The sequence below is a fragment of the Nicrophorus vespilloides genome, unplaced genomic scaffold (genome assembly GCF_001412225.1).
Source record: "Nicrophorus vespilloides isolate i.1.1-1 unplaced genomic scaffold, Nicve_v1.0, whole genome shotgun sequence".
Taxonomy (NCBI): domain Eukaryota; kingdom Metazoa; phylum Arthropoda; class Insecta; order Coleoptera; family Silphidae; genus Nicrophorus; species Nicrophorus vespilloides.
In genome coordinates, this window is record NW_017099507.1 from 30,197 (window position 1) to 48,370 (window position 18,174).

Below are 18,174 nucleotides of genomic sequence, written 5' to 3' on the forward strand. Positions count from 1 at the left end.
AATATATATATTGAATATAATGCAGACGAAGAAGGATAACGAAAAGTGTATGTGTGTGTGTCTGTCGAGAAGTGGGTGAGGAGAGCGAGAAGGGTACAATAAATAAATACATGGAAAAGGTTTCCGCGCCAAGGTCAATATTGCTCTCGCGGGTCTCAAAGGTTACGTCGCTCTCGTTCCCCACACAAACGATCCTTTTTTTCATGAATGGCAATTGCGACAATGCCTCGAATCCGTCCCGCTCTAACGTCTCCCGTGTTCACGCATATTCGTAGCAACTTCTATTTCGGTCATTCATACTTTTTCAAACAAAAGCAAAAACTAACAGAATAATTAGGAAGGAAGCTGTCTTTCTCGTTGATCAAACGATCGAAAAACAAGAGTAATTTCAAGCTCTTGTCCTATTTGGTCAAGTCAATTTGAACGGTCCGTTTCGTTTGCAAGCAATTCTTATTGACTTTGTTAACCGTTGCCAAAATATCAATATTAGTCTAATAACACGTATTATTTCAAACATTATTATGAAATTACCCTGCAAATAGAATGTTTCTAACATATTTATGCAACAATGATATAACTGATTCAAACGTCATCGATCTTTCATCTGACATTTCTTTAAAACAAAAATAAAAAAAACATCCGAAACATATTAAATTTGAAGCAAAAATATCTCATTACTATTATCAATTTTCCATCTGCGAAAGTGTGATAATTTTATTCATAATTATCGCTCCTATCTGTTTTAATTTTCTTATAATTACAATAATTAATTAATATGAAATTAATTAGATCAATGACTTTGACATAACATTGATGTCAAATTAATTGACATGTGAATGTAAGTAGACAAAAAAAAAACAACAAAAGACTGATTTAACTTCGTGTTGTTGATTGGGATATAAAATTGTCATTATCCATTTAAAAACAAAACAAAAATAGAAAAGCACTTACATCACTTCAATAGCATAAAACATGATTTTTTTTTAATATAATTTACTCGTAATAGTTATTTTTTATGAAATTTACTTAAAGTTATGTTAACTCGATTAAATTTTATTGTTAATTTGAAGGACGTAAGAGCACAGACAATGTATTAAATGGACGTAATGATCTATCTTATAGGTACATAAAACCGTAACGTTCAAAATGATACAATTAAATTTCGTTTAAAATAACATTGTGATAGAAATCGCGAAGGTGAGCAGAATTTCTCCGTGCTCTTATATGGACAATTTCGTCGTTACGATTCGACCTTTCTTCGATGATTATTTAGGTTGCGGATTTCCAAGATCCAGAGAAGACTCTAGAGAAGTCGCACAACGGCGAATGGCACTGGGTAATTGCTTCAATTAAGTGGAAGCGTACAAAAAAACAAACAAAATACTCTCACACTATAAAGGAAGACAAACTCGTTTCCATATCAAATGATAAATGTTAATTAATTTATCAATAAACGTGCAATTTATGTACTCACCGGTTCTCGTTTCTTGGGATGCGAATCTGGGGAGACTTTCTTGCACAAACTCTATGAAACTATCTGTTTGGCTCCGTCTATTCCGCACACTCTGCACTCAAAATAGTTTCATAGCAGTCGACGGAAATGGCAAAACGATGATAAACAAGAATCTATTTCTCTGCTGTTCGGACGTTTTTTTCTTCTTCTATAGTTTTTGTTGTTGATTGTTTGTTTTGCTGCTCACCACCGGTCGCGTTCCCGAATGCAACTGACTGAAGCGGACGGCCGCAGAATTGGTTATTGCCTATATCCAATCCAATAGCATCCAATGCGCGTTGATGTGGTGTGTGTGTGCGTTTACCCGAAAAAAAAATCGGTGAAAAAGTGAACGGCTCAAGTACGCATTTTTCATCGTGACGATCGCCCTCCTCGACTGCTCACTTCTGCACTCTTCTTTGGCATTGGCGGCAATCACCTCGCAAAAAGAAAACAAAAAATTAATAAATACACGAACAAATACAAGAATTGCACGAAACGCACACTCACAATAAATGGATAGAGCATATCAAACGGTCATTATAATAATAATAATCGAGATCATTATCCTTAGGCTGACCTCGTACCTGTTGGAAATCGGAATAGCTTTATTTTTAGTCCAGTTTACGAGGCCCGATCACTTACTGTCTAATAGCTCCAGATTTATTGTTTCCACCGCGAATTGCCCAATCGAATCCAAAACCAGGTGCTCAAGGAGATCCCAGTTCAATGTTACATTCTCATCTAGATTTCCATAGTAGAGTTTCTAAAACAAATGAAATTTACATAAATTAATAAAAACTTAAATGAATCCATACATAAACATACCTCATAGACAAGCATCTTGATTCTAAAATCCCTTTTGTCCATTTTCAATTTGTTTTGATCTGGTTACCTGAAAATTGCAATTGTTTAGTATTGTTCAAATTATAATTGACAAAATTGAAACAAATTAATTAATATCTGATCATGTAATTAGCGTAAATCAAATGATGGAACATAAATATTAAAATTGTGTTGTCTCTGACATAATGTTATAATTGCCATCTGTTGAATTTGATATGCAAACACATAGCATATGTTCATACACATAAACTGTCATTGTGTAAATTAATGAGATATTTCGATTAATTCAAAAACAAGAAGCTTGAAAACTATGCGTATTGTGTACTAATAAGTTTCCTGCATTCAATAAGTGTAATTTGATGAATTAAATTTGCTAAAACTCACCACAAACTGCGACAACGAAATCAGTGCGCTCGAAATCTGACATTGTGTTGTTTAAAACAAAAGAAGATGACTATCGCAGCTTATTTCATAAGCCTTCTCAATTCATAACAAAACTTATTGACTTATTTGACAGTTTCCAGCTGATCATTTAATCTCATTATTATATAACAGGGGTGGCTAAATTGTGGCTCGCGAGCCACATGCGGCTCTTCAAGAGTCTTGTTGTGGCTAGTTGAACCACAAATATTATATATATCTTATATTATGATTGAGATTAAAAAAAAAGACTGGCCACCCCTGTTATATAACTTCAATTGCCGAAAATGTTTTACAATTTAGTGGATTGTTAAAACTCATCTCAAATTATTACTTCGAAATCAGCGCTATTCAAATGTGACAGAATCAAATGACGCAACTAACTCATTTTACAAACCTTCTTCGATTTGTTATAATTTAAGAAGTTCTAAATTCTTTACATGGTAAGTGTAAAAAATCATAATTAAACAAAAAGAGACTGTTAAAATGAAATTGGTGCAGACTGAATTGAATAATATAATTTTTTTTGACAGTTATTTGACATGAAATGACAATGTCATCAATGTTGGATAATTGGGAAGGACAATTATGTAACAAACACAGACATTACAACATTAATTGAATTGCAATTCGAAAATCCAATTTGAATGAAATAAATAAACAGAGAATGTCGATTCGCAAAGAAAATATAAACAAAATTGCATGTAATTAAATAATTTAAGTTCGGTCATAAAATGACATATTGACAGTGTTTAGCAATTAACTATATCTTCGTTGTTTTTCCATTGCAACATTGTATTTTGCTAACGACGTTCGCATTACAAATTTCATTCAGACGAAATAAACAAAAATTGGAAATTATTGCGTGTTCGCAACAAAAGACTCAAATCAACTTTCTTTTTTTTTTTAATATTTATCTTTGTTTATTGTCTACATATATAAAAATAGCGAATCATCTGAAAGGAAAACTTATATGTAAATATAATATATTAATATAATTAATATATGTAGAAACAAACGAGAAAAAACTATAAACAATAAACAAGTGATTTCGAAACGTTCTTCTTTTGTTAATAATAATAAATAATTTGACTATCTCTTATCGCAATAATAATAATAATAATAAAACAAGATTTACAGTAAATTTTCCGATAACATAAATCATTTAGATAACACTAAAAAAAGAGGACGTTTTTCTTTTTTGGATAAAAAAAAAATGAAAATTAGACGAGAAAAATCTAGGAACGAACGCATTTTCTCATCGAAAATTTCATTTTTGTCGGACAGAAAAATTACTAAAATATATATATATATATTATATAATATTTATACAAACATACACACATGCACTTATTAGATTACAATATTTCTCAACATTTTTGTTTTGTTTAAATATATATATATTCCTGTTGGCAGTTCTACGTAGCTTTTTGGTGTTTTTTTTCGTTTTCAATATACATGGCATCTTCGATTTGTCTTCGTTAATCTGAAATTTAAAAACAAAACAAAAGTAGTATATAAGACAAGTTTCACTTGATTAGTGAATGAGATTGTAAACAATGGAAGCAATGGAAAGAAAAACAAAGAATATATATATTGGCATGATGCAAGAATGCGGTATTCGCGAGCGCACTTGAACTTGGTCCAAATGCTTGAAACAATGCGGTGAGATGTCGCGTTCGAATTGTTCAATCGTCATCCGGATGATCTCTGATTCGTTTTATGCCCGAAAACAGATTTAAGTTATAATAATTTTGTATTTTCAGAGTTAAAAATGAATCAGTTCGAATTGATGCAATAAGTGAAATATAGCAGTTTCGAGTGAGACCAGAAATAAAATAGAAGGTTTAAGAACACTGATGGAAGAGGTGGAGCGGTTGCAGACTCACCTAGTATGTAGATGCGTGCGTGTGTAAAGGACACGTGTAAATTTGACTACTGATTGTCGTCCGACGGACGTCGCGAGGACGGATGTTGTTGTTGATGAAGATGTTGATCGTTGTTGTCGTCAGTCTTTTCGGCGGCGCTCAGGATCTGGCACTGATCCGGATGGCTCTGGCCTTCCGTCGACGGCTGCGGAACATTCGCCTGCCCAAGGCTCGTACTCAGCGAACTCTACGGAAACGAGAAACAAAACGGAAAGCGACACGCACGTGCAAATATTAGTTTTATTTTGGGAAGTCTCTATCGCTCTTCGAGATGGAAAGGTGAAGATGAGCTGATGGGGGAAACCCCCGAGGAAAATGGTTCTTTGTGGATGATGTGATTACAAGGAAGCAAACTCCCCCCCAAAAAAACGAAAAAAGTTGATAAATAAATCGATAATAATACGACACCCACTAAAATCGGCCTAAGTTTATCGTAGTAGTCAGTGCAACATTGTCTAATGGTTAGTTTAACTTCCTCTACCAGTTAATATAAACGAAGAGAACACACGTTAGCGTTGATTATTCTAAATGCTATATATTTATTATTATTATTAAAAAGGGTGGAAAAATAAACAATCTACGCTGCCTAAGGCTCTAATTCGATATTCGGTTACCTACGTTAGTTAATCAGTTAATAATCTCCTAAGATTCGCCTCTCATCTAAGTGTCTAAATCCACTGTTAGTAAACAACAATAACAACACAACTCCAGTTAGTCAGATCCTCTAAGGTAGTAGTAATATTATTATTATTTATAATATATAATAAGTTCGACTAGCAGCGACACGAACAGACAAATATATATATATATAGATAATACACGCAACAACATCGATATCTTCGTCGGTTAAGTTTTGCAATTTTTTTTCGTCAATCGCAAAAGAAAACCACACTCTGCTCTCGGTTTATTTGCCTCAAGTAAGTTTGTTTTCTTTTTTTTCTTCTTTAATTATTATTATTATTATTAATTCTTTTCTTGCACATTTAGTCCTACGACTTACTCCGACATTGGGAATAGACGCTTCGGAGCGTCGCCAAAATGAAATTTCTCGCCTTGACAATAACAGAATGTCAACAAAAAATATGATAATTCACAGGTAGTAACAGACAATACAAAACAATAAACATTTGTCGTGTGCGAATACAAGGCGAAGGCGCGTCCGCTCCGAGGCGACAATAAAACAAAACAAAACAAACAAACAAACATTTATATATTTATATTTACGAGAAAACACTCTCATCATCCGTCGTCTTGTATTTGCACAGAAAAAAAGTATACAAGTACAGAAAAATTGTAACAAATCAAAAGTATATGTATATATATAATTAACGTTTTACTCAATCGTTTAGAAAGTTTACATTTACAAAAAAAAATTAAAATTCTCTTTTTTTTTTAAATCCACTGTTATATTAATAAATGAAATTTGAAGTAAAAAAATATCCCTACATGGTCAAACCAATAATTCGCTGAATTTCTTCGATAAACGTCTAAATGAAGAAAATCATAAAAAAAAGTAAATAAATGAGAACGTAATTAATAATCGTGAAGAATTATTGTAGATAGAAGAGAATGAATTCATAGAGTACGTAAGAGTAAACGAAAACCATTAATATTAATGAGGGATCAATGTTGCGAAGGCTTACCTTACTAGAGGTGGTGGCCGGAGCAATCTTCAGGTGCACCCGTTTAGAGCATAGCACTTTCAATCTCGCAATACCTGAGGGACGTAAGGTAATTGAATTAGCAATTACAATATGTAATTGGAAATTTGCTTGATTTACCTTCTTTTCTGTTATTCTCGTACTTCGTCTCCCATGCGTCGAATAAGCGATTGTAGTATCTGGGTGGCATGAAATCGAGGTAGGTGTAGCTCTTGCTGGTGGGGAAGATGCGTTCGAATTGTCCTTTAACCACGAACTCGTCCTCGGCTTGCGTGAGGTAGCGCACATCATCGCCTGTTAGGTTATCGAGGATGTCCTCCAGATAATCCTGTCGTTTCTCCGTCTGCGAGAACAGATTATGCTTAGTGGATTCCTTCTTCAGCAGTGTGGTCGTGTATATCCTCGGGTCGTAGCACGGTGGACATGTGTCCGTTTTCGACAGCTTCGAGGGCAGATGGAATTGGGCCAGGTTGAAGAGCGTCTGCACCAGCGGTCCTTTCACGTGCAAATCCAAAGGCGACGTGCTGTGCAAGCTCGGCGAGATGTTCACCTCCAGCAGCCACGGTTTCAGCCTCGAATCCAATAAAACGTCGACGCCGAACAGCTCGTAGCAGTTGTAGCGACTCTGCACGTTTTCACCGCACAGCTGCGTGATCGGCGATTCCCCCGAGATCATCGTTTTTATAACGAGATGCTTCAAATTGGTCCACAGTTCCTTCGTGTCGATGCCCTTAATTTCCATATACTCCCACAGTTTTGATAGCGTCCTGAAAACACCGCAAATTTCATAATTCATCTCTTGTTGTAAGAAATTACAATAAACTTACCATTTATGTCCCTGGCACGAGTTCGCGTCCTCGTTAGCTGTATATTGGCTGGACAATTTGTTGATGCTGTAGTTCGTTAGATGCATGTATCTGTCTTTCAGATCCTTATCGTCGTCGCTGTACTTCACTGATGACGGAAGAATATAAATTAACCATTAACCTGTTTGCTGCAGAACCTGGATGAGCACTTACCGCTTGCAAATCTGACCAGTCCTTCCGGGTAGAGGTAGATGCGGAGCGGGTTGAAGCTGGTGGCCAGAACGTACAGCCTGAGATCGAATTTGCTGCCGTTGATGAGGTAGGGATCGGCGATGTACCGCTGCACGATGAGTGAACTGGCCTTAGGAAGCTGAGACCACTTGTTGATCACCTTTATGCCGACGCCTCGGGCGGAAGCCGGCGGCTTGATGATCCATTTCTCTCCGCCACTGCCATCTTTGAACTCCCACTGCTGCTTCAGGTGTCTAAGATCGTGGGGCAGCACGTACGTCTGCGGAATAATACCAAACCTAGTAACAAAACGTAAACTGTGTGTGAAAAGAGCGACGTCGAGGTTTTTTTCATAAAAAAATACTCTTTGCCTCCGTGGGTCAACATCAGACGGTGCAGGTTCCTCCACAGTCTATCTTTCCTTCCTAGTTGGAAAGTGCCGGCAAAATGGTTCAACTTTTGACTGCTCTTCAGCGTTCTGAACATCGGCGATTTCATGTGCTTTCCCCACGTACCCAGCCATTCGTTGGATTCTGAATTTAAAAAATAAAAGTCATGTTAACATTTCATATACAAAATATAATAGAATTTGTTGGAAACATTTAAGGGCGGCACATCTTCACAATTACTCTGCATTCTCGTCTTGTTTAATCAATTAATGTAATCAACAACCGACCAAGAATGATAGGATCTTCACGTTGGAAATCCATTTTTGAATTATAAATGATTTATCTCGCGACAACATCAATCAGAAATTGAATTTTATGAAGGATAAACCCAACAGCTGTGCTTTTAAAATCCATTTAGGGTGTAAAGGTTTTTGAAAAAGCTCAGGTTTGGGGTATAAGGATGGGATATAAAAAAGGGACGGATACCTCGGGTGAACTCACTTCGCACCAAACGGAAGCCGGTGTTGGTCAGCGTCTTCCTCACCACGATAGGCGTTATCGTGCTGAGCTTCCATTTGAGGAATCTGTGTCCTCCTCCTGGCAGCTTGTTTGGCGCGTCGTCGTGCCGATTGAACTTTATGTAGGGCGGAATGTTCGGAAACAGGCTGTCCCTGAGCGGCCAGGAGGGCGCATCGCCGGAATCTACAAGTAAAAAACTTGATTAATGTAAATATTTATAATTGGCAACAACGACGGCAAACCTTTCGGCGGCGAAGAATCAGTCTCCGTTTTCAGCACCAGAGGTTTCTCGAATCCGGTCTCGTGCGAGGTCTCGTGTACGTCGCTGTTGACCTCATCGCACTCCTCCTTTTCGCTGCCTTCGAGATCGCTGCTATCCGATTCCAAAGACTGCTGGGTCCTAGGTGTTCTGGCCCTCAACTTGGCACTTCTGAGGGCGGCGAATTTACCTTTCGTCTTCACGGAAATTCGGCAGTTACGTTTGGTTTCGCTCTTCGAGTCGACGACGTCGATGCGCGGCCTTCGCACGATCTCGATGACCTTCACTTCCGGTGCCGGTGGCTTTGGTTGCACGTCCAAGTTCTGGATGGTCATTGGAGGATTGGCGGGATTGTATCTGTTGCTGCGAAGATCTCGCAGCTTCTCGCGCAGCACCTCGAGTTCTTTGGCGTAGCGCTCTTTGATTTGGACAGGATCGATCTGCTTATCGAAGAAGGTGCAAGTCTCGAAGATGGGACGGATATCGTTGTTTTCGAGTCGGTACTTCGGGGAGGAAGAGGGTGAAGAGCCTAGTTTAGGCGAAGACGCTAGTGGTGATTGGTTCGTTGCTGGAGGGTTTAGTGTTTGCGGCGAATTGGAACTGGGACTGGTGGAAGCCTTCGAACACAGTATGGAATTTTGGCTAAGATGATGATGGGGCTTAGTGCATAAAGGACTTTTGTTGCTCGTCACCGGTGGCGATAGCGAACTCTTGGCCGGATTTGGTGGTGGCGATCGTTTGCTTTTCACCTTCGACTCGACGAGCATGCATTTGGTGATGCCGTTGTAGTTGGTCTGCTTGTAAGGCTTCTCCTCGTAGTGCTTCCGATCACAGAAACCATCGTAATCCATATCCAAATACTCTCCGTTCTTGTTCACGTTGTTCGTGATGTAACTGGTCGGAAGCTCGCACAGATTGGTGCGCACCCTCTCCATCATCCTCAAATCTTTGGAATCGTATTCGAGATCCATGTTTTCGTATCCCCTATGCTTATCGAATTTCTTCGGGGTAAACGTTTTCATCTCCTTGCCCTTCCTCTTGCAGGGCTCGTAAGTTTCGCTCTTCGTTCTCCTCCTTGGCGATTCCTTTTCGCACGTCGGGCACCAGCTTGCATACGAGTACTTACAATCCGGCTTCACGCATTGAAATGGAAGTGACACATTGCACTCTGCCATTATCTCACTACGCTCACCCCCAATCTCATGCCTGTAAAATAAATTTAAAAAAACAAAATTAGAAAATCACGATCAACGCAAACACAATCATTCACCACGAACGAATCCACACGCGGACAACGCTAATTCCTTAGTTGAAAAATAATTTTGATGGACATATCCCACAACATTCTAAGTAAATGACAAATGCTCATTATTTTTTTTTATCATTATCAAGTAAACAAATATTTGAACTGTTACATTTGTGACAGCGTTTCAAATAAATAATTGTAAATACTAAGAATCCAGCATCTTCAAAAGCAAATACTACAACTATTAAGTAAACATGATGATAACTGGAGACGTCTCACTTTTCACTGGCAACACAATATGCAGCAGATGTATATTAATTACGGCAGCTCAATTGAAGCGAGAAACAAATAACAACTGTACAAGCAAAATCGGATTCTCTAGAGTAGCAGTTAAGAAATCACAAGTGGGCTGCAACAAGTGCAAGTGGAATTTGTATCTTTGACTTTTATCTTGTATGGCACATACTTGGCATCAGAAGGATTAATAAAAATAGTATGACTAGTAATAGAATTTGATTAATTATATACATAGTAAATCTTACAATCATTGATTTCGAAATTGAATTGCATCCAAATCATTGCAATAACATCACTCGATTCAAGTTCCACTTTTTTTGAAATATCAGTGCTAATTAATGGAAATAATGAAATATTTCTTTGATTTTGAACAAAATTTTAATGTGTTGAATGATTTTTTAGAAGATTCTGGTTGTTGATTTATGGAGAGATCTTGGACGTATTGATTGGAACGATGCGCGGTGCTCGAATGACCAATTAAGTGTGCAGTCTCTTTAAATTTTAAAAATAGAACAGGCGAGGAAAAAGTTTAGCGCTAATGGTGGAAAGTTTGTGGAAAAGGTTAATCAGAACCTAACCTCAAAGAGAGCAGCAGGTCGAGATGTTGTGGCCCAGCGTCGACGGTCAGGAAGAGCTCAGCTGCAGTCCTATCCACATCGGTCCCACGGCAGTCTCGATTGTTGATGGAAAGACCCTCTGTGATCCAAGTAAGCGGCCGTCATCCGACGAGACGTGCAGACTGCTTTCGACGAGTCGCAATTCGTATTCGATTCGCTCCCTATATCTGAATGGAACGGAACGTCGATGGGGCCGCAATCGATTCGTCTCCTCTCACCTGTCGCGAAAATGGAAATCAATACGCTAAGAGATTTGCATTTGCAGCGGAAAATCGCAAATAAATAACACGCCACACACGCACTCACACAGAGCGAAAAGCAGGCGCGCGCGCTCACCTCTCTTCTCTTCTGCCTCTTCTGCAGTTTTCCACCCGACAACTGCCGACAAATGAACAGAGCACCACCACTGCACGAATCTTATTGGTTGTTTGTAAAGCACATGCGCTCTTCCACTCTACGAAAGTACGAATAATTATTTAAATAACGTCTGTAATTAAAAAACTTACATAATGAATTTCATTAACCAATTTTCTTCTTTCTTTTTTTTTGTTCACAAGGTTAACAAACCTTAACCACGTTATCTTTCCATCATAGATTAACTCATCCAAAACACAATTCATTATCACCATTCGGCTTCTAACGGTTTTTATTGGTAGATGCATAGCAATAATATTAACACTGCAGAACTCTGCAACGCCATACAAGAAACACTAAAATAACACCAGATGGCGCTGCGTTACCAACAGAACAATTCAAAATTAATCATAAGATAATTAACGAACTTTTAAAATTCAAATATTGATTAAATCAATATATTTTTGCAATAATCCAATAAAAATATATTTCAAATAATGCCGATAATAGATGGCGCAAGAAATTCAATATTAATCAATGTTTACCATTAATGCTTATTGGACTTCAGATAAAAATGAAACGTATGCAACCAAATTTACACTACATTATTATTTTCTTGAAAGATATTTATACGAAAATTTGCATTTTTTATAAATTATCAATTAAGTTAATTAAAACTTACCACTATTTTTTTAAATGGGTTACGGTGGACGAGATGTTCTTTCTATTCATTAACTAATTTCTTTGAAAATTCAACTTCGTATACATCGTATATGAAACATTATTTATGCCGGTCGTTGCGCGCCTTTATCACCTTTGACACCTGGATGTCCTTTCAGTCCATCAACATCATCATTACCTGGTTTACCAGGCAGACCTGGCATTCCCTCTGGAGCACCTCTTAAATCCCTATTGGATATTAATTATAGAAGTCGTTGATAGTCTCCATGACGACCATGACTTTTTTTCACACTTCCTCCGGAACTTGATAAATCTTAAGATTCAAATTCCTATAACAAATTTAATCATTGTATTATAGATCTAAGTCAAAATAAAACTAAATAATTATTTTTGTTTTAAAAAAATACCTTTAAACTTAGATTTAAGCATATTTATTCCTCGTTGAACATCTAAATCAATTAACAAGAGATTATTTAATGAAATTCAAAATTCCCTAGAATTATGTAATAGTGTATTTCTTTTTATTCAATGTATTTTCAAACATAATTGTTTATAAAATAAAATCGAAGAGAACAAGAAGAAAAAAATAATGACAAACGGAATTTGAGAATCTCTTCGCTAATATAAACTCTTTCTTTTCTCTTAAATACTCCTTCAACGTATTTTAATGGTTTACGTTTCGACGTCTACAGACGTGATCAAAATCATCGACGATTTTGTTGTCTCGCGTTTTGTTTTTGTTTTCTTTCTTTCTTAGATAAATACATTTATTTCCCCTCCAACGGCTACAACAATCTTCATATAACAAAAGTAATCGATCAGTAGTTTTAGAAACTAGCACAGAACATAGTGGAGAAAATATGTAAAATACAAAATAGAAGGAAAAAAAAACATAAAACAGTGCGAATTCCGAACTGGACGAATTTGCGGTAATCGAATCGAGAATAAAAACATAATTATAATAGAAAAATGTATAATAAAATCGATCTGCATCTCTCTGTCTATCATTTATAATATAATATATATCACTATGTACAAAACGGTTTTCAAAAGAATATGTAAATTTTAAAGCATCCTCGGCGAAATGAATTCGCGCACCTTCGCGTTCGTTCCTTTGATTAAGAAAACAAAATAATGATGATAATAATAAGGAAATCCGATTGAACTGAAGCATTTTGTGTGATAGTTGCCAATGTTTACGACAGGTTTTTGTTTTTTTGTTTGTTTGTTTGTGTATGTTATTATAATTAAAGCTACACACAGGGAGATTGGCGCCTCGTTGAACTGTTATTGGAATTTGAGATCTGTGAATGGTTTTGGTGAACTTTGGTTAATCTTATTGCAAAAACTAATTGGTCCTCGGAGAAGGATTTTCAGGACGCGAATCACCCTGCATATATATACGGGGAATCATTATTATTGCTACGTATATAACTTTCTCTCTCTCTCCCTTTCTCTGTTTCTATATCTTCATTCTTTCTCTCCGCATATAATACATATTCAAGTATGTATTTACGCGGTGAGAAAGAAAGTTTTAAAACTTGTTTTGTTGTAAAGAAATGCGTTAATTCGCCCCCCCAAAAATTAATGGGAGATGTTGCTAATATCGCTAAGAACCATATTCGTTATTAAGGAATTAAATAGTAGATGTTAAGCGCATTATTATCATAGGCAATTGTTACTCGATTGTTGTGAAGACTACCCTCCTCCGTTCAACTGTTTCTCCAGCATCACCTTCAACGCCACCTTAGCCTCCTTGACTTCGACCAACTCTTGGCTCAGTTCCTGGCATAGCCGAAGCAGCACCGTGTTCTGATCCTGCAGCTGCATGAACAGATCGAATTTAGCCTTCTCCTCGACGTTGGCCGGACTGTCTCTGCTCTTGGGTGTAGGTTTCCTGTAGACCTCGAACGCGCCGTGCTTGCGGGGAGCGGCGTCCGTCGCATCCGCGCCTACACTGACACCTCCACCATCCTGCACGGAGAACTGAGCAAAGAGTTTCTTCCTTTCCGCCTCGTACTGATCTCCCGGGAATATCTCGTCCGTCACGTTCTCGTACTTCTCGAACTGTTCGAAATTCGCGAACTCACCCTCGTTCGCCTTCGCGCCGCAATCGCCTTCGGATTTTTGGTTTACGAGCTTCTTGGCGCTCTGCTGCACGTTCGGACTGACCCTGGGCGGCACGGACGGAGGCGCGAGGTTCTTGTTGAGACGATTCAAGTCCAAGCTAGAACTTCTGCCGTGCGTCTTGAAGGGCCTGGGTGGTGGCGGCGGAGGTTTCTCCTTCTTGGGCGGAGGGAATGCGGGCAGACTTACCGGACCATCTTCGGCGATGTTCGTGCTGTTTGGTGGGGGCGGCGGAGGTATAGCACCGGGGCCCGGCAAATTGAACTTCTTAGGTTGCGGCCTCTGGATGGCGGTGATCTGTTGGGAATTCTCGAGAAACTTCTTCGGACTGTTCCCGTCATCATCTTCCGCTTGTGCGGCCAACACTTCCGGCGTCAGGCGCAGCGCCACGGGATGCAGGATCTTCGGATCCTTGTCCACCGCTCCTTGCTGGAAATCGAAATTGACTGGTTTCGGTCCTGGCGAAGAGACGCTGTTCGTCGGACTCTCGAAGAACTTCGTCCACTCTTTGGCGGTGTCCTTCGTCTGGGGACTCAGAATGGGCTCTGTTTCGGGGGTTACCGACATGGGGGTTTCGTTGCCCGGAATCAGCTGCATTGGCAGCACGTCCGGTAATTCGATGTGGTTCCTCCTGAGCACCACCAAGTGCATAGCAGTATTGAACTCCTCCAAGCTCAGAGCACCGTCCTTCGTCACATCGGCTAGTTGCCAGATTTTACGAAGCTCTTGCACCGGAAGACGAGACTTCTCGAAGAACATTCGAGCAATCGGACCCGCCAACAGGGCGTTCGTATCCGCTTGCAGCGATCTGAACTGCGCCGTGTAATACTCCTTCTGCTCCGATGTTATTGTCCATACTTCGTTCGATACCTCCGTATCTTCCTCACTACTGTGTCTATCAGAGGATTCCTCCTCAGTCCCTAAAATATTCTCCATTAAAATCACATCCCTCTCAAACGTGCTTAGTTCATACCTAATAGCTGTCTTTGTTCTTCAGAGACAAGTCCTTGCCATGTCCCACTGATAGCCCAACTGCGATCTTGCACACTGTTTGTTGGTGTTGGACTGTCAGATGCAGTGCTCGATGGGCTGCCATTCCTTCCAATGCTCAAAGTCTCACTGTCCACCTCTGAATCTGTGCTGACTGGATCAACATGTTCCCTATAATCGGCACTTCTCAATTCGATTAGATCTGATTGGCCCTCAATCTGGGGCCAATTGAATCTGGGCAGTGGACCATCCATGTATATTCCTAGCACCTCAGATGTGACAGGGATATTGACCAGATGGGCTGCAACCAATTTCAGGGCATAGCAGAACTGCTTCCGATTCAAATAATTTGTTGTTTGTGACCAACATATCTCAGCAATCTGTAAAGTAAACATAATATATATACACTCACATGAATACAACCTGCAACGCACATTTGATATCCATGGTGATGACTAACAGCAGGATGCACTCAAGGCAATCCATAAACATAAACAAATGTCTCTAATTACCTTATCTATAACCTCTTCTGGGATACATCCAGACTTGATTATGTCCAACAATTTGTTAACGTTGACCTTCCCGGACTTCTCGTCGTCGCAGCAGACGAAGAGGTCGCAAAAGTAACGTTGCAGCGCTTCGGAGAGGTGCAGTTCTTCCATCGCATCAGGAAATCGGTGCCATCAGAAATCTTTGACAGCTGATTTTTGATGTTTGGCTCAACTTTTTTCCCATTGTGTTGGCATTTGGGGGGAACTCGTGACGTAACAGTTTCATTCACCAATAGCAGTTACTCATTCACACTCTCCATTAGATTAATTTGAACCAGGCAACCAAAATCACTTTAAACTTAATACTACATAAAAACTTATTTAAATTAACAAATTTCAATTATTTTTAATAAAGAAAACATTAATATTAATGTAATATGCTTACAGTTAAATTAACATATTAATAATTATTTAAAGTTCTTCACAAATACTTTAAAACAATAAAATGATAACTTATGCATAAACAACATGTATTACTGTGTATTACACCCAACTGATTTTATTGAATAATAACTTTAAATTAATTATAGAAAATTTGTATGTAAAGTTGCCTAAAATTCAGATAAATGAATAAAAAATATTAGTTTTCTAGGTTAAACTAAAGTTACATTATTGACTTATTAATACACTATTTATTTACTTTAACAAAGTAAGAATAATTATTTTATATAATTTAATTTTGTTTTCAATTAGTTTAATCTAAACGCTTCTATATTGTTTTTGCACATTAATTTAAGGTTATGTTTAAATCTTTTCTTTCAAGATGAGACACGCAAGTTTCATAGCGAGGACAGTTTTCGTCCAAAAAAACGACGTCGAAGCCGCCTGCAAAGTGCTGAACAGGATTCTGGGTAGGGAAGGTATCTTGGATCAATTCAGAAGGACGCGGTATTACGAGAAACCTTTCCAATTCAGGAGACGGATAAACTATGAGAAGTGCAAATCCATCTACAACGAGGATATGGACAGAAAGATCCAATTTGTTCTAAGGAAGAACCGCACCGATCCCTACCCAGGTTGTATTTAAATTAGAGTGAAAGATCAGTAGTCAGATATACTCTTGTATATTAATCACTAGTTCTAATTATAATACATAAAAAATAACATTAATAAAAATTTAAATTTATAAAGATCAGCCAACACCATTTCATATAAGTGTATACATATATATATTAAGAAGAAAGTAAAATGCTGTCCTTTAAATCCTATCATAGAAATCGATGACATCACCCGATTTGTAATCTCCTGCCTGCAATATTCCCAACAGTTTATCAACAGTAACCTCAGTGGATAGGATGGTCTTGTTGTCACGCATTCCCTTGAACATGCTCCTGACCTCGGAATCCTTCACATCTCCAATGACCTGAGTGACCATGTTCGTATCCACTGGGCCAGGGCAATAGTTCAGCACCTTCACATCCGTTTCCTCTTCAGCTAATACTTTGAAAAACAAGTTTCTTGCTGCCTTGCCAGCACCATACATAGCCATATTCTTGAAAGCCTGGATGCCGCACAACGAGCTTATATTGACTACAAACAGATTCTTTGCGTTGTACCTCATCTCGTGGATGAAGGAGGAGTTCAGCAGACTCGCTGAAATGACGTTCAGGTGGAAGAACTGCTTCCACACTTTCGTATCTGTCAAGTTTATGGTTCTATCAAGGCAGCCGAGCGAACCTGCGTTGTGGAATATTACACCGTTCTCGAATTCCTTGACGTTCTCTTTCATGATACTCGTGCACTCGTCGATTTCGATGGAAGACAGATCGCGTGCGTAGATCTTCACTTCGGCGCCGCCGTTCGCCTTCTCGATCAGCCGTTTCGTTTGTTTCAGAGCCTCCTCGTTTCGGGCGATCAAAATGATCGTGAGATTCTTGACTTTTTCGGCGATCGAGAGGGCTATGGTGCGTCCGATGCCTTGCGAGGCGCCGGTGACGACGGCGAGCGTCGACTTCTCCAAGTTAAACATCTTTCTCGTTCAGATGGTCGGCCTTGAGCAGTTCGACGATTTCACCTTGATTGATTGGAATACGGTCGGGCGCGATGTTCCTCAGGATCGACCCGTAATTCACTGGCGTCTCCAGAAATTCCTCTTCGAGCGCTTCACCGCTGATCAGCTGCTGCATGCAAGACTCCTTTTTCTCGGCGAGCTGCTTCAGTATGTCGGGGTCGTTCTTGATCTTCTGCAATTTCGATTCTGAGGAAACAAAAGAAGAAAAAAAACACATACACGTATTAAGGCAAAGAAAACGATTTGCTTTTTGTTATTGTTGTTATAGTGATATTCGAGTCGATTCGATTGCCAAGTAATTTGTAATTACCGAGTGTCGCCAGGTACTGATCGGAATCGGGCAGGTGCGGAGTTTCGGGCTTGAAATTGTCTTCGAAACTGGAGCAGACCTCTTGACTGGTTTCTGTGTTGCCTGTTGTTGCCCAAGGATCCATTTTTATAATCACTATCTCTGTTCTTCGTAGTGGCTGAGACGTCATTGTTTCGTTCCACGTTTCATTGGTTGCATATTCATCGCTAACTATTCACTGAAGATATGCAATTTTAATAATCAATAATTCATATATTCCATGTCCCAAATACCTACATAATTGTACTACATCCAACTCTGAAGATAAAGAAATTTTATATAATATCACCTTAATTATTTATAATTAAAAACTTATTTTTTAACATTTAACTTAAGTACCAAATTATTTTAAAACTATTTATAAAGTACTTAGAAGTTAAAAATATAATAGTTTTTTTTT

The 18,174-nt window shown here is 38.5% G+C and overlaps 6 protein-coding genes across 12 annotated transcripts in view; 1 reads left to right on the forward strand and 5 right to left on the reverse strand.

The window, feature by feature from the left end:
• Positions 1–1,728, reverse strand: part of LOC108564578 (NAD kinase-like) — a 16,825-nt gene extending 15,097 nt beyond the window's left edge. Inside the window, exon 1 of the mRNA XM_017923671.1 lies at positions 1,475–1,728. The gene's annotated coding sequence lies outside the window, so the exon portion shown is untranslated. The remainder of the gene's footprint in view (positions 1–1,474) is intronic.
• A 2,466-nt stretch (positions 1,729–4,194) lies between these two features.
• LOC108564577 (tubulin polyglutamylase TTLL4-like) lies at positions 4,195–11,130 on the reverse strand. 6 transcript variants are annotated; one of them, XM_017923663.1, is made up of 11 exons: positions 11,048–11,130; positions 10,673–10,929; positions 8,535–9,757; positions 8,260–8,475; positions 7,749–7,917; positions 7,367–7,683; positions 7,175–7,301; positions 6,468–7,114; positions 6,330–6,403; positions 4,648–4,873; positions 4,195–4,244 (listed from the first exon to the last, which is right to left on the reverse strand). In XM_017923663.1, exons 3-10 carry the CDS (start codon positions 9,724–9,726, stop codon positions 4,694–4,696), a joined length of 2,922 nt encoding a protein of 973 aa, XP_017779152.1. In that variant the 5' UTR covers positions 9,727–9,757; positions 10,673–10,929; positions 11,048–11,130; the 3' UTR covers positions 4,195–4,244; positions 4,648–4,693. The 6 variants fall into 6 exon arrangements, 5 of the variants coding, with proteins under 5 accessions (XP_017779152.1, XP_017779154.1, XP_017779151.1 ...); XM_017923665.1 differs by having other exon boundaries at positions 11,018–11,100; XM_017923662.1 differs by having other exon boundaries at positions 10,673–11,105.
• Positions 11,131–12,255: 1,125 nt separating this feature from the next.
• Positions 12,256–15,589, reverse strand: LOC108564581 (ralBP1-associated Eps domain-containing protein 1). Its single transcript, XM_017923677.1, has 3 exons — positions 15,376–15,589; positions 14,847–15,243; positions 12,256–14,793 (listed from the first exon to the last, which is right to left on the reverse strand). Exons 1-3 carry the CDS (start codon positions 15,523–15,525, stop codon positions 13,445–13,447), a joined length of 1,896 nt encoding a protein of 631 aa, XP_017779166.1. The 5' UTR covers positions 15,526–15,589; the 3' UTR covers positions 12,256–13,444.
• A 142-nt stretch (positions 15,590–15,731) lies between these two features.
• On the forward strand, positions 15,732–16,549 carry LOC108564576 (28S ribosomal protein S21, mitochondrial). 2 transcript variants are annotated; one of them, XM_017923661.1, is made up of 2 exons: positions 15,732–15,748; positions 16,178–16,549. In XM_017923661.1, the coding sequence occupies exon 2, from the start codon at positions 16,178–16,180 to the stop codon at positions 16,439–16,441; it is 264 nt and encodes an 87-aa protein (XP_017779150.1). In that variant the 5' UTR covers positions 15,732–15,748; the 3' UTR covers positions 16,442–16,549. The 2 variants fall into 2 exon arrangements, with proteins under 2 accessions (XP_017779150.1, XP_017779149.1); XM_017923660.1 differs by lacking the exon at positions 15,732–15,748 and adding an exon at positions 15,972–16,063.
• LOC108564574 (sepiapterin reductase) lies at positions 16,463–17,471 on the reverse strand. The gene has a single exon (XM_017923658.1). It carries the CDS (start codon positions 17,381–17,383, stop codon positions 16,613–16,615), a length of 771 nt encoding a protein of 256 aa, XP_017779147.1. The 5' UTR covers positions 17,384–17,471; the 3' UTR covers positions 16,463–16,612.
• LOC108564572 lies at positions 17,393–17,859 on the reverse strand. The gene is made up of 3 exons (XM_017923656.1): positions 17,736–17,859; positions 17,476–17,611; positions 17,393–17,405 (listed from the first exon to the last, which is right to left on the reverse strand). Exons 1-3 carry the CDS (start codon positions 17,857–17,859, stop codon positions 17,393–17,395), a joined length of 273 nt encoding a protein of 90 aa, XP_017779145.1.
• Positions 17,860–18,174: the final 315 nt, after the last annotated feature.